We start from the raw sequence: 16,321 nt of genomic DNA on the forward strand, positions 1-16,321 counted from the left end.
ACAAATATGTGCACATTCATGCATACATACATATATATTCTTTTGGGCATGAACAATGCATAAACTCGTCTTTCTTGGAATAAGTGGGGAGGAAAATAAAATAGATCTTTGCTGATTGAAAAAAATATTTAAAAATAAAGAATATATATACATACATACATACATACATACATACATACATATATACATATATATGTATATAAACCTTAAATCTCCTCTAGTCTGATTCCCTCATTCCGAAATGAAACTGAAATCAAGAGGTTAATGGACTTTTCTGAAACTCTACAGATAGGAAGTCAAGGGACAGAAATATAAACTCAGGTCTACCAACTTGAAACTCAGGTTTCTTTCTGTTGTACCACACTGCATCCAATACTGAAATATATTTGCTTGAATCTCATTTAGTTAGAATCTGTTTCAACCAATTACTCCTCCTCCTAGCTAATGAGTATATCACCCTTACTGAGGTTAAGGGATTCTCTAAGTTTGTCCTTTTGAGTCTCCATATTTTCCAGAAACACTGGATCCAGAGAATGCAAAAGGCCCTGAACATGTCAAGAACAATATTGCCATCCTCCTCCCTGCACCCCCTCTTCAGCCCCTGCCTGCCCACCACTACCCCAGCTAACATAATTTGTTGTTTGGATTTCCTGTGTATCCTTGGATATCAAGACAAGTGCCAGTCAATTTGCACTAGACTGGCAAACTGCTTGTACATCTGGAATCTGTGTAGATAAGCAGACCTCCTTATCTTCATAACAGTTCCCAAGGGAAAAGAATGCTGGTTTCGTCTTCTTAATTAATCATGATTTCTCTTTCCCTGCCACTCCCAATTAGATGGAGATTTCTAGAACCCTTCTCTATATATGTGACAATTTCATACATGTGGAAACTTCTCTTTGAATTAGAAACTCTATGGATTTGCTTAGGGTTCCACATGCACATTTATTTCTTTTGTAATAAATCTAGTAGTAATAAAATGTTTCATGGACTTATGATATTATTTTGGGTTGACACTATTTGACAGGCACTGTGCTAAGCACTTTAGAGACATTATTTCATTTAATCCTCTCAATAACCCTGGGAAATAGATCTCATTATTTTCTCCATTTTACAGGTGAGGAAATGGAGGAAAACAGAGATTAAGTGACTTTTCCAGGGTCACACAGCTGATCTGAGGCTGGGTTTGAGAAATGGATAGATCACGAATACACAAGTGCTAATTCTTGTGGAATTTCCAAGCCCAAAACATGGAAGAGCATGTGGTTTTGGAATAGATGGACCAATGGCTATCGTCATTGTTAGCTAAAGGAAAATACTAGCAAATGACACTTAGTTTTTAAAAAAATCTCCTATATAGGAGATTATCAGCTATTAACATTTTCATAGTTTGAAATTATATCACACTCATCCTTGATAATAGACTAGACTCACATAAATTCTTGAAAAGGAACCTTTTGAACACAGGATAGTTTCTTAAACCATGCAAAAAGAGGCCAGACCTATCTATTCTGATCTTTTCTCTCCAGCCCTGAAAAAAGTTTCAGAAGCTACAACCATAAAATCTCTGAGAAATTAATATTCCCTTGTAAGTGAATAAGACAGTACATCTCTTGGCTCTAGGCTTTTCCTTGGGCTATCCCCTATGCCTGGAATTCTCTCTTTCCTCAACTCTACCTATTGATTTCCCTGGCTTCAAATGCCAATGAAAATTTCATCTTTTACAGGAAGTCTTTTGCAACCTCATTTAATTCTAGTGTTTTTTTTTATAAATTTTTTTCTATTTAGCCAGTATATGGCTTGTTTGTATACACTTATTTACATATTCTCTCACCCATTGTGAACTCCTTGAGGGCACGAAAAATGTTTTGGCACTTTTTGTATCCCCAGCACTTAGTACAGTGCCTTATACTTAATGAATGTTCATTGATTGAGGTGGGTATACTTTAGAGTTAAGGATATAACACCAAACAAACTTAGACTTCTTTGCACTCTAATCTCTCCTGAAAGAAGTTAGGAGAAAGAAGTAGGTATGTTTTGAAGTGTATTCTAATACATATCCAAAATCTCTGTTTTCAGGACACTGAGATGACTGAAAATGTCTCTTTGACAACTGAGTTTATCCTCACTGGATTTACAGATCATCAAGAACTGAAGATTCTTCTATTCATACTTTTCCTTATAATCTACGTGATAACCATACTAGGCAACATTGGACTGGTGATATTAATTTCAATTGAACCCCAACTACACTCACCTATGTATTTGTTTCTTGGTAACTTGGCATTTATGGATGCTTTTAATTCATGTGCTATTACTCCTAAGATGTTAATGAACTTCTTTTCTAAGGATAGAATGATTTCCCTTCATGAATGTATGGTACAATTTTATTGTCTTTGCTTAGCTGAAACTACAGCCTGTTTTCTCCTGGCATCCATGGCATATGACCGCTATGTAGCGATATGTAATCCACTTCATTATCCCATCATGATGTCAAAGAAACTCTGCATTCAGATGATCATTGGATCATTTGTAGCTGGCAACCTACATTCCATGATTCATGTTGGCTTTCTATTCAGATTAACTTTCTGTAAGTCACATCAAATCAATCATTTTTTTTGTGATGTTCTTCCTTTATACCGACTCTCTTGTACTGATCCTTATATTAATGAATTGATGATATTCATTTTCTCAGGTTCTGTTCAAGTCTTCAGTATAGGAGTTGTCTTACTGTCTTATCTTTACATCCTTTCGACTATCTTTAGGATGAAATCAAAGGAGGGACGAGGCAAAGCCTTTTCCACCTGTGCATCCCATTTTGTATCTATCTTGATGTTTTATGGTTCACTTCTCATCATGTATATTCGACCAGGTGCTGTTGATGAAGGAGCCATTGACATACCCCTTGCTGTTTTTTATACAATAGTAATTCCCCTTTTAAACCCTTTTATTTATAGCTTGAGAAACAAGGAAGTAATTAGTGCACTGAGAAAAATTATGGAGAAAATCATCTCAGGGAGATTTGGAACAAAATTTGTACACTGAGATTTTCTGGTTTCAATATGGTTAAGCTTTTCATAAACCAAGAAATCCAAAAATGAAAGAGAAATATTTTGGATAACATTAACTCAGAAAAGTATAAAGTCTAATTGAGAAACAAATCAATAAATGCAGAAATTTTGAAATAGGGTACTATTATTATCTTAACTTCAAGTCCTAAAAATAAGATTATTTTCAGTATGGATAGTGTCATACAGGAGTGATCAGAAAACTCAAGAAGTCAGCACACCATTAGAGATAAATATAGAAAAGAAGAATGTGTTGAACATTATGCATAATACCATGGACCTATGCCATTGTAGGATTCAGTAGGAAATATAAAGGAAGATACATCACCATTAGGGAATAGCAGTTGATTTTGTACAAGGTCTTTCTTTTTCTTTGTCTTTTTATTTCAAGTCTCTAGAGCAGAAGGCAGATGACAGTAATATAAAGTAAACACAAACTGGAAAACAATACAAGCAGATTAAGAAAAACAAAATAAAAACCTCAAAATAAAGTCTCTGTCCCCACAAATCTCTCAAAAATAGTCTTAAATGAATTCAATGAATTCAATATGATCACTCCATACTTAACGTAGGCTCTTCTCCAGCAGTTTGGTTCTGAACTTGAAGTTTTCTGAAGAGATTTCTTTGGAAAGTGGATTTTCACAGAAAACACTTGTTACATCATTAAAGTCATGTCAAAACTTATTGTTCTATGATGGTAGTTGTCTCACAAATATCATGAGATTATTATCAAATTAATCTTAAAAGACAATTCATCACTCTTGCCATTCTTAAACTAGTCAAAAAGTTAAAGCAATATTTCCCCAAATGGTGTTATCTGTCTACTTCATGAGTAGGAAAGTAAAACTGTGTAACCTCTTTGAATCCAGGGTAAATAATTTTATTAATGGACTTACTGACACCTTAAGATTCTCAACTTATATTATAGTAGATACTATAAATTTGTAGCATTTACCTCAGAAACTTTGATACAAAAAATATTCTTGTTTTACTACTGTTCTTCCTGCTCTGGGGAATACAAAAACATACCCTAAAGACATACTTCCTATCCTGAAATGACTAACAGTGAAATCAGCACACAAAAGAGAAAAGAATTAAACAGTATACAATATGAAGAAATGCTGGATTTGTGGTTCAGATACATTACAGGAATTTAAATGGCAAAGAAATCAATGAACAGAAGTGTAATAATGGGGGAGTTTATACAAGGGGTTAACTTAGGTCTTGAAAAGTGAACAAGATTCACATAGGAAAGACTGAAGGAAGTACTTCAAGCAAGGATGATTGACTAAGCACAAGAATGAGCTATAGCTTTGAACAAGCTTTGTGAGCACACCGACGAGAGAAACCTGATTGTAGAAGAGATATATGCTGAGGAGACATGAGTTTGATTAAGTAAGGTAAGTCAGTTAATTGAGGACCCTGATGGATTGGCTGAGGAACTTTGACTTTATCCTGTAGATGAGAGGGAGCCATTGAAGTCTATTGAGTAGTGCTATACATTGGGGAAATGAGAACAATAAAACAATGTTTTGGAAGCGTTAATTTGTTGACAGGGTAATTCGTGCTCTGAAGTCATGGATTCCAGTGTAAATACTTTTGCAGTAATCTTGTCATGAGAGAGTGAAAACAAGGACAAAATGGTGTGATAGAAAAATATGGGACTTTTTTGAAGAAAATTGATTTAGGGAAAGGAGCAGAAGAGGAAGTCAAAGAAAGACTGAGTTTTGAAGACTAGGTGAAATGGTAGTTATTGCTGGTGTGGGTGAAATGGTGGCAATGAAAAAAGTGTGGTTCTTTAGAAAAAAGTTTTTTTCTTTCCTGAGAAGATGAGTTCCGTCATGCAGCCACTCAGTTTCAGACAGATTGATTTTTTAGTGACAATATTCCAGGGGAAAACGTCCTTTTTTTTCCCCTGCCCTTTTCTCCAGTCTGCCTTCCATTCTATTAACTCCCCCTTCTTCTATCCCCTTCCCCTTTATTTTTCTGTAGGGCAAAAATAGATTTCTACACCCAGTTTCCTGTGTATCTTATTTTCCAGTTATTTCAAGCTAAAACAATATTTAACTCATTATTAAAGCTATGAGTACCATAATCTCCCCTTTCCTCATTCTCCATCCACTCTCATGGAGAAAACAAGCAATTCAATATGTCATATAAGTGTGACAATGAACAATACTTCCATAATAGTTATGTTGCAAAGGACTAATCACATTTCCATCTCTCCTATCCTGCCCTTCAATTATTCCATTCTCCCTCTTGACCTGTCCTCCCACAATAACATTTGCTTCTGATTATCCTTTTCCCCAATTTGCTGCCCCATTTATTAATTTCCCTCCTCTATCCCCTTCCCCCTTGACTTCCTGCAGGGTAAAATAGATTTTCATATACAATTCAATGTGTGTTATTCTCCATTTAAATCAAATCCCATGAGATTAAGACTCACTTATTTTCTTTCATCTCCTCCCTCTTCACCTCCATTGTAAAATCTAATTCTTGCCTTTTTTATGTGAGATGATTTGCTACATTCTACCTCTCTCTTACCCTTACTCCTAGTACATTCCACTCAATAGAAATTTCATTTTTTAGGTATTCTCCCATATACATATACAAACCTACATTTGTAAATATAAATATAAATATATGTATGTATATATATGTAATGTATATGCATACAAAACCATACCTACTTACATATATATATATATTTCTTCTAACTACTCTAATATTGAAAAAGGTCTCAGGAGTTGCAACTAACATCGTTCCATGTAGGAATCTAAACAGTTCGCCTTTCATGAGTTCCTTAAGGATTTTCTTTCCTGTTTACCTTTTCATGTTTCTCTTGTTTCTTATATTTGAGAGTCAAGTTTTCTATTCACTTCTGATCTGTTCAACAAGAATGTTTGGAAATCCTCTATTTCAATGAAATTCCATTTTTTCCCTGAAGTATTATACTCAGTTTTGGTGGGTAGGTGATTCTTGGTTTTAATTCTATCTTCTTTGACCTCTGGAATATCATATTCCAAATCCTTCAGTCCCTTAGAGTAGAAGCTGCTAAATTTTATTTCTTTTCTGATTGTATTTCCACAATACTTCAATTGTTTCTTTTTGGCTGCTTGGAATATTTTCTCCTTACCTTGGGAATTCTGGAATTTGATTACAATATTACTAGGAGTTCTTTTTTGGGTTCTATTTCAGGAGGTGAATGGTGAATTCTTTCCATTTCTACTTTATCCTCTGGTTCTAGAACATCAGGGCAGTTTTCCTTGATAATTTCTTGGAAGATGCTGTCTAGGTTCTTTTTTGATCATGGTTTGCAGGTAGATGAATAATTTTTAAATTATGTCTCCTGGATCTATTTTCCAGGTCAGTTGTTTTTCCAATGAGATATTTCATGCTGTCTTCCATTTTTCATTCTTTTGATTTTGTTTTATAATTTCTTGGTTTCTTATAAGGTCATTAGTTTTCATCTGCTCCATGCTACTGTTTAAAGAACTCTTTTCTTCAGTGAGCATGTGAACATTCTCTTGCATTTGGTCAATTTTGTTTTTCAAAGCATTCATCTCCTCGTTAGCTTTTTGGACCTCTTTTGCCATTTAGGTGAGTCTATTATTGAAGGTGTTACTTTCTTTAGCATTTTTTTTGGGTCTTCTTTACCAAGCTATTGACCTGCTTTTCATGATTTTCTTTCATTGCTCTCATTTCTCTTCCCAATTTTTTCTGTCTTTCTTGATGTTCAAAATCTTTTTTGAGCTCTTTCAAGGCCTGAGACCATTGTATATTTATTTGGAGGTTTTGGACGCAGAGATCTTTACCTTACCGTCTTCCTCTGATGCTGTACTGTGATCTTCCTCATCTGAAAGGATGGAAGAGAATATCTTTTTCATCAAGAAAATAACCTTCTATAGTCTTATTTTTTCCCCATTTTGGGGCATTTTCCCAACCAGTGACTTGATTTTTGAGTCCTTTGTCAAGTGGAGGGTATATGACTGGAGGTTATATTACCCTCTTCTTCATATGTTTTGTAGCAGTTCTCTGAGATATCTCCAGGGCCCTGTAAGTTCTCAGTTCCTCCAAGGTGGCACAGTCAGGGGAGAGAATTTTACTCCTCTCCTGGCCTGCACTCTGGTCTGTGAGCAACCACAAACATTCTTTTCTGCCCTGGACCTGCCAGTAAGATTCCCTCTCCTCTTCAGACAGTGGCTCTGCCACTCCAACTCTCCTTCTAATCCCAAGATCCTGACTCAGAATTCAGACTCTGATCAGCTGCTCAATTCCCCCAGGGTCTTTAAGACTAGAGCTCCAAAAGTGGAAACTGCTGCAGCAGTGACTGCTGTTGCCCTGAGGGCAGAGCTGGGCCTGAACCAAGCTCCCTCTCACCCAGGTGAAAACACTTGCTTACTGACCTTTAAAGCTGTCTTTTGCAGTTGTGTATTGAGAAATCTGGGAACTGCAGCTGTAACTCTTGAATCCACACCCTGCAGCCTGCTCCTGTCCTGTCCTTGCCATGTATCCCAGACTGGGCTGTACTCTGCTCTAAGTCTAATGCAATATACCCTTCCTGTTAGCCTTCTAGGCTGTCTTCAGCTGTAAATCTGTTTCACTCTGTCATTTTGTGGCTTCTGCTGCTTTAAAATTTGTTTAGATTCATTTTTTACAGGTATTTTATGGGCTAAAGGGGAAGAGTTAGAGGAGTTTTGTCCTACTATTTTGCCATCTTTTCTCTGACCCTCCCTCTCTTTTTAATGTATTTTTAATGGAATTAATGTATTTTCAATGGAATGAGAAGATTTTGCCATCCATTCATGGGACTATGTGACCTGCTTGAGTAACATGGAAACCTGAGTCACATGAGTCTGTGATGGGGGGAGCCTGCCCAACAGGTGAAGCAGAAAGGGGTGGAGAAGAAATGGGTGGAGCAGGAAAGGTGGAGCAGAGCTGGGAGGAAGTTAGACACAGAAGGTAGAGCTGAAGGAGAGAGAGGAAGCAGGCAGTCATCTGTGATTGTTCATTTGTGGGAAGGCCCTAGCAGGGGTAAGCCTTGGTGATGATGGCACCCTCTTGATTGTTATTGAGTACAGATTTTTTTGTTGCTGTGATAGATTTATCTTTCTGGTATTGGGATTCATCTTTCTGATGCTTGAATAAATATTTTGTTTCTGTTTTCTATGTGGAGAGTCTGTTATATTTTTTGATTAATAATTATACTGGCCCATTCAAAGCCACTGAAGGCACAGTGAATATTGCATTGGTGCTACACTAGGCCAAATTTCTTTGGATTTTTTTATCATTTCCCTTGATATTCTTGACTTTTGTTCTTCAGGGTGAATTTTATTGATTTTTTTCCTAACGCTTTCAAACAATTTTTTGGTAGTTTGATTGGTATGATACTGAATAAGTAAATTAGTTTAGGAAAAAATATCATTTTGATTATATTGGCTCAACCTACCCATGAGGAATTGATATTTTTTTAATTGTTTAGATCTGACTTTATTTGGGTGTAAAGTGTTTAATGATTGTATTCACATAGTTCCTGGGTTTGTCTGGGCAAGTAGAGTCCCAAATATTTTAGATTGTTCACAATTATTTTAAATGGAATTTCTCCTTCTATCTCTTACAACTGGGCATTTTTGTTAATGGATCTATGTGTGTTTAAAAACATTGATAAGAGAGTTCCTTGTGTAGTAATATTAGTACTTTTAGACAATTTTCATTTATTCTCTATATTAAATTAATTTCTCTTTGTCTTCAGAACTTTATTCTCCAGAGTTACCCTTCTTGGGCCTACATCCATTACATAACATTGACCTATTCATCCTCATTTATTCTTCATCTGAACCCAGTGAAATCTGCTCTGTAGGAATCTAAGATATATTTCATATGATTCCTAGGTATCCTATCATCTCCATTACCAATTTTCTCCAAGCCTTTGATTATTTCTCCTATAGAAGCTCATTTCTCCTTATAGGTCAAAATCACTTCCAGGTTAGTAGTTTGCCTTGCTTTTTTCTTCACGTTTTTGAAGAAGATCATCATTAAAGCAAGGATAGGACAAGTGTGCAATAAAATGGAAGACTAAATATTTTCTTCAATTCCCATGAACTCTGAAAGCTCTCCAAAACAGAAATTTCTTTGAAAAATTTCTTATTTATATTTAATTTTCATCATTCACTTAAACAAGTTTTTAATTTTCTTCACCACCCCACCTTCCTCTATCACATAACATAAAGTATGATGTAAACTCTCTCTCTATATCCTGATGAAATATATTTTCACATTAGTCATGTTGTGTAGAAGAATTAGAATGAATCAGAGGAAGATCCAGAAAGAAAAAAAACAAAAAAGACAATCATGAAAGAAAACTTCAATCTGCATTCATACTCCATATTTGTTTCTTTAGATGTGTTAAGCTTTTTCCATCATGAGGCTTTTGGAGTTGTTTTAAGTCATTATATTGCTGAGAAGAGCTTTGTATATCAAAGTCAATCATCACACAATGTGGCTTTTGCTGTGTACAGCATTCTCCTGATTGTGCTCATTTCATATAGTGTCAGTTCATGTAAGTCTGTCCAAGTTTCTCTGAAGTCCACCAGCTCAAAATTTCTTGTGGAACAATTATTCCGTTACATTCATCTAAGATAACTTGTTCAGCCACTGTACAATTGATGGCTATCCCCTCGATTTCTAGTTCTTCGCCACCACATAAAGACCTGATACAAATATGTTTGTATATGTGGGTCCATTCTCTATTTTATCTCTTTGAAAGAGCTGTGGAAGTAGTATTACTGGGTAAATGGACATGGACATTTTTATAGCCCTTTGGGTATAGTTGCAAATTGTTCTCCAAAATGTGGATTAGTTCACAACCTCAACGATAATACATTAGTGTTCTAATTTTCCTACATCTTCTCCAGAACTTAAAATTTTTCTATCTTGTCATGTTAGCCAATCTGATAGGTATTCTGTGGTACCTGACAGTTGTTTTGATTTACATTTCTCTAATCAACAGTGATTTAGAGCACTTTTTCATATGACTACAGATAGCTTTAATTTCTCCCTCAGAAAACCACCTATTCATATCCTTTGATCATTTATCAATTGGAGAATGACTTGAATTCTTAAAAATTTCATTCAGTTCTCCATATATTTGATCAAAGAGGCCTTTACTGGAGATACCAGTTGTAAAAATCCTTTTTCAATTTTCTGCGTCCCTCCTAGTTTCTGTAGCATTGGATTTGTTTGCACATAACTTTTAAATTTCATGTAATCAAAATTATTCATTTTTCATTTCATAATGTTTCCTAATTCTTGTTTGGTCACAAATTCCCCTGTTCTCCATAAATCTGAGGTATATCTATATATCTATACATAAATACACTCTTCCTTGCTTTCCTAAGTTGCTTATAATGAATCATCATATCTAAATTGTATCCCCACTTGAACTTTATATTTGTATACTATGTAAGATATTGGTTTATGCTCATTTTCTGCCAAACTATTTTCCAGACTGCCCAGCAGTTTTTGTCAAATAATGAGTTCTTATCCCAGAAACGTGGGTCTTTATGTCTGTCAAACAGTAGACTTCTCTAGTCATTGACTATTGTGTCTAAGCCATTCCACTGATTGACCACTCTGTTTCTTAGCCAGTACCAAGTAGTTTTGATGATTGCTGCTTTACCAAAGTAAAATCTATGAGCCAAAGACATAGCAACTTAATTTGTCTCTGTATTCTGGATAGAAGGAATTCAAAAGAAGTTTAATCTCCATCCACCCAAATCCAGAACCTCCTTCTCACTGACCTCAAAATCATGTAGTACTTCTACCCCATCTCTTACCAGTAGACCCAAGGATGTAACACAGGCTTACATCAAAACCCACCCCTGCACCCCAGGAGCCTTCTTTATAGCTTAATTTATCATGCTGTTCAAATATATATCTTTTTCTTTGAACTGTCTTCTCCTATTTGGCCTAGACATATCAATGTATTGACAATCCTTCATCAAGTACCTGCTATGTCCCAGACAATTCCTTGATGCTGGTGATCTAAACACAAAGGCAAAAATCACCTGATGAAAAGCAACTTATAAGACATGTCTTTGTTTTCCCTTGCACATATAACTACTTACAGTTTCAAACACAGCACCCCATTTTGATCAATGGTCATGGATCTGCAAGGTGTGCTGTTAGAATCTGAGGTGTTTTCTGTGAGAGAGGAAGACTTTTCTCCGTATAAAAGTGACCATCTCTAAAAGCAGTGAAAGACAGTTCTCATTACTATAATGTTCTACTCAGCACATTACTATCCCTTTTATATTCCTATTAAAAGCATGCAAAGGTATCCAAAACTCTCTCTGTGTCTCCCTCTCTCCCTTGCTAAGATTTTTGATGCCTCTCCTATTATACTTTCAACAGTTAGGTTGTAGTATGGTGAAGTTTACCAGCATGTTGCAAGACCCTTGCGGGCATGACTACCTAATATTCTTCTTAGTATACATTAGTATCCACTTAGTATAGTGTTTATTAAATACTGTAAAGTTAAATACCATGCAACTCTTAGGGAAGTTACAACTGTAACTGGCTGATGATGCACAGTACAAATTTAGTTGTTACAAATGGGAGTGTCTGATGGGATTTCTGATCAAGTCTCATTAGTGTAAATTTGCTTCTATCTGAGAAGAGACCTCAGGAACCATTGAGGTATTTCTCATATATACAGGGAGTCACCAAAGTGTTAGAGTTTGGTGTATGAAGATTATTGGTTCTGAAGCAAATAGAAATAAGTACTTGATTTTGAAACAGCCACCAAAGAACATCTTCACAAAGATGAGTATCTGCATTTTACCTCCTAAAACATCTTAGAGGTGAGTATGCAGGGATTGTAGTTTTTGTAATTCTTTCTTCTCTCTTCTCTTCTCCTCTTCTTTTCAGTCTCTCTCTGTCTCTCTGTCTCTCTTCCTCTCTTTCCACCTGCCTTTTTAAAGAAAATGAAACAAATGCAAACATTTTTTTTCTCCTACTAAATTTAATCTTTGCCTATATGATGTCAAAAGATACTAAGGAAAAACCCTTAGGATGGTCAATTCAGTCACTGAAGTATTTTTACTGCATAGCTCAAAAATATGGAGGGAGTAAATTTTTTTTTGCTTTTCCATCAAATATTCGCATATTGAGTTTTAATACAAAGAAGAAATTACTTGAATGACAGGAATAATGATTCAGGACTTCCAATAATTTCTTCATAATTGATAATTTTTCTTAGAATATTAAGTGGTAAGTTCTAAAAGCTATAGTCACCAAAGACTTCTACTTTCCTCTTAAGATAAATTGTTCTCATCATGACTCTTGAAACCTAAGAGAGAAATGTGAAATTCTCTCATGTCATACAGACATGGAATATGAACAGGAAAACTTGCCACTCTGTCAAACAGAATACATACACTATTTCCTAGTTCCCTAGAAATATGAGTCTTGAAGATCTTCAAGAAAGAAATTTTATCAATATTTTATTTGCAGCTACTTCAAAAACTCAGTGATTATGTATCCAACACAAATAATGGAGAATAGATTGTTCAGATACTGAAGTTTGAATATAAACATATAATTCCATTCTGAAAGCAGAATTATCTTTTTTTTTCCTATTTACTGAGTCTTTCTCTGGAATGCTTCATTTTGGGACTGAAATTCATCTTACTTAGGCAAGCACCAAAGAACATATCTTTCACAGGTGTAACTTGCAGGCATTTTCGTGGAGCATTCCTTGATCACTCAAAAAACAAAGATAAAACAGTTTCTCTCATTCGATCTTCCCCATAATCCTATGATGAATATGCTATTTTTAAGCCCACTTCATAATCAAGAAAATAAGACTCAAATAATTCAGTGCCTTGCTCATGTTCACACAGTGAATATTGAAGGCAGCATTTAAAACCAGATCACTCCTTCCACTAATAGAGCTTCCTTCATTCTCCATATCCTGGTTTGTGTCAAGTAATAAATACATGATCCTAACCCATAACCTGAGTATTTTTGACTATTATATTTCATTTATTTTCTCTCTTTCTCCATTCCCGTGTTTATCCCTCTCCCCATCTCTATTGCCTTCTGTTCTTTTTTGTTCTATTTCTCATCTCTTCCCTTATCTCTTCCTCTCTTTTTCTCTCCTTCCTTTCTTTCTCTGACTCCTTCCCTAATCTCTCTGTCTCTCTCTGTCAAAAACTTACCAGTTTTCCTTTCAAGTGGAGGTTTTTATTTTCTCATCACACTTAGCTCTAATCTAAATCATTTGAACTTTACTTTTAAATATATTTCCTTTCATTTTTTTCCCAAGCAACAGAGATTAAGTACTTGTACTTCACATACACTTTCTTAGAGCAAAAATTATCAAACATATTTCAAGCCAAATAGTATCTAGACAACATATTTTGTAATCCGTAAACACATTCCTCAGAAGCATCACAGAACTCTTGACCTGTTGTACATGTTCTCTATGTTCCTGCAGGGTACAGTGTCCTAGTTCTATAGTTAGGAAGACGTGATTTCAATTGCAACTTCAGACACTTCTTTACTAGCTGGGCAAGACACTAAACATCTCTCTTTTCTATGTATATAATTGGAGTAATAACAGTACCTACCTCACAGGGTTTCTCTGAGGCTCAAGAGTGATAATATTGTAAAGCACTTAGCATATTTCCTGGCACATAGTGAGTGTTTGAAAAACTCTTGTTCCCCCTTCTCCTTTGTATTATATAATTGGGTCTAGTTTGGAGTTTCACAAATATGAGAATACTGGAAACGGATAAGAGAACAGTATTGATTAATGGGAGGGAATTTATAGCTTATGGAGATAGGATTCAAGTCAGGGGCTAACAAGATGGCATCAAAGGCAGATTTATCAAGGTTTTCCAGACTGGCAGGAAAGTCTCTGGCAGAAGGAAAGACATTAATTTCCTCTGTAAGTAACAAATTTTTAGGCACTGTTGGCAAGACAATGCCAGATCCCCATGGGGCAGGATCATGTACATTAAGGCCAATCCTCAACAGCCAGACCTATGCAGGTCACTGTATGGGGTTGGCCAACCTTATCCCCTTAGTGCCCTTGGCTCATAGGAATAATGAACAGCTTGCTTAGGATGACAACATAATGAATGATGATTAATGATAATAACAACAGTTAGCATTTCTGTGGCACTTTAAGGTTTACTAACAAAGCACTTTAGAAACAACAGCCCTTGATAACAATAATCCTAGGAGGCAGATGCTATTATTGTTCTAATTTTATAGATAAGGAAACTGAGGTAAAAGTTATGAGTCCCACAATTAAGTGTTTGAGGCTGGACTTGGGCTCAGGTCTTCTTGACTACAGGCCTAGCTTTCTGTCTACCATACTACTTAGCTCTTCCTTGAAACACTTGACACCCAGGCCAATGGTCATCTTCAGTGACCACAAAAGGCTTAGTATGTTATGATGACTGAATCTAGTCTTTTTCTGAACAGTCATTATCTGAAGGAACTCATCCTTTAGAGAGGGTCCCAGGAAGAAGTTAATGATCCCAGGGTCAATGATGGAGAAGGAGAAAAGCCAGATCTTCATGACGGATTTGATGGTCATGACTTTGAGTAGGCAGCTACATTAGGTGGCAGGAATCCATTCCCTGTATTTGTCCTTTTCACTTCTGACTCCACTGTGTGACTTCAGCCGTTGACTCATGCTAGTCAAGACCCAGGCCCTGCTGTTAAAACCACTGAGGAAACAGCCTCTGTCTCCTACTTCAGGGCTCCAAGGATAACTCCTTTGGTGCTCACTAGAAATAACAATGCAAATAATTTCTGTCGTAAAAAAAGAAGAGTACAAGATGACTGTGGAAAAAACTGAAAATGTTTCATTAAAGATTTCTTATTTTTTATGAATGATGGTAGTGATGATAGTGTACTGATAAAGGCAAAATACATTAAATTTAGGTTCTCTTTCAGACTGATTTGGAGTAATTGAGAGTGCATATTGTCACATGACTACTTAAAATAAATGTCATTGTCTTTTGAGGTCAAAAAATGGAATTACACAAAAACAGGAGAGAATTTAAAATTTATGATAATGATAAATCTACCCCTATTTTAAATAATTTTAATAAAAGTTTTCATGTCTCTGTATTTCATACTAAAAACATGGCACAACTTTTCAAGTACTTTTGAAAAGCCCTATAAAGATCATGAGCTGATCTTTTAAAATCAGAATTTGTCCATATTCCTTGACAATAATTAGACCTTGGAAGTTTGGTTTTAAAGGTTACAAAGAGGAGCTTAACATGGCTTCAGTGGCCCAAGAGTAGCAGAGTAATAACTTGATTCAGCTGGAAACTGGAAAGGCCCTGAAAAGGAGCAGTTGTGCTTTGCAGATGTTGTGTGGTGCAAACTACTCCCTAAAGAGAACAAGGGCATGAAGGTCTAAAGTCAAGACTTGTGAGCTGCCTCTAACACATGGGTTTCCCTACTGCTAGGCTTCTATATATTTTTGTCCCTTCCTTTCCCAAACATGCTGTGTACATTGATGGGAGAGTGTGATGATGCTTTATGGGTGTGCTGTTGTGTACTGTTATATGGTTATTCTTGCTTTGTCTTCTGTTAGTAAATATTCAATGTTTAAGAGCTAATGACATCATCTTGACTGATATGAATAAATGGGAAACACACCAGTGTTATGTAGGAATTACAATTCTGAGCAGTAGATGTGTAGTTTCCCCTCCTCAGAGTTACCTCTGTGTCCCTGAGAGGGAGCTATAATTTCACTCATCTCCTTGAGGAAATTCCCTCATCAGTGTGGGTGCAGGTGAACTAGCAGCATGCCACAGTTGGGCCCAAAAGCAAGATCTAAAATATATTTGCCTTCCTAGTGCTTAGCATAGTACATATAATAAAAATTCATTAAAGAAATATTTGTTGAATTGGCTTAAAATTATATAGAAATAGCACATAATTCATTTGGGTTTATTTAGTTGCTTCTCTTCTATACACTGGGGAACCAAGGATGCTTACTTCAATGTATAAAATAACTGCATTTAAATAAATTTTTTTAGTTTTCACAATTAACCAGATTTCAAAATGCTTGTTCTAAAATATATATAAATTGAAAATTCATATCTTTAAATATGTTACTTAAGGAACTAGAGGAAAACATTTTATTTTCATTATAAGAAGCCTACCATTCATGGCTTTGTGACTCTGTACCTTTACCTTCTTTTAATCCAGCTTTTAGATCA

General features: G+C 35.6%; 1 protein-coding gene across 1 annotated transcript; it reads left to right on the plus strand.

Annotated features, from left to right (window-relative positions):
- The first annotated feature begins 2,088 nt into the window (after window positions 1–2,088).
- LOC140510240 (olfactory receptor 5K1-like) lies at window positions 2,089–3,045 on the plus strand. Its single transcript, XM_072618690.1, has one exon. It carries the CDS (start codon window positions 2,089–2,091, stop codon window positions 3,043–3,045), a length of 957 nt encoding a protein of 318 aa, XP_072474791.1.
- The last annotated feature ends 13,276 nt before the right edge of the window (window positions 3,046–16,321 follow it).

This window comes from Notamacropus eugenii, chromosome 6, assembly GCF_028372415.1.
Source record: "Notamacropus eugenii isolate mMacEug1 chromosome 6, mMacEug1.pri_v2, whole genome shotgun sequence".
Classification (NCBI taxonomy): domain Eukaryota; kingdom Metazoa; phylum Chordata; class Mammalia; order Diprotodontia; family Macropodidae; genus Notamacropus; species Notamacropus eugenii.

What these genes read in the sequence shown, in the direction of transcription:
- LOC140510240 (XM_072618690.1), top strand. Translation starts at nt 2,089, where the DNA reads ATGACTGAAAATGTCTCTTTGACAACTGAGTTTATCCTCACTGGATTT.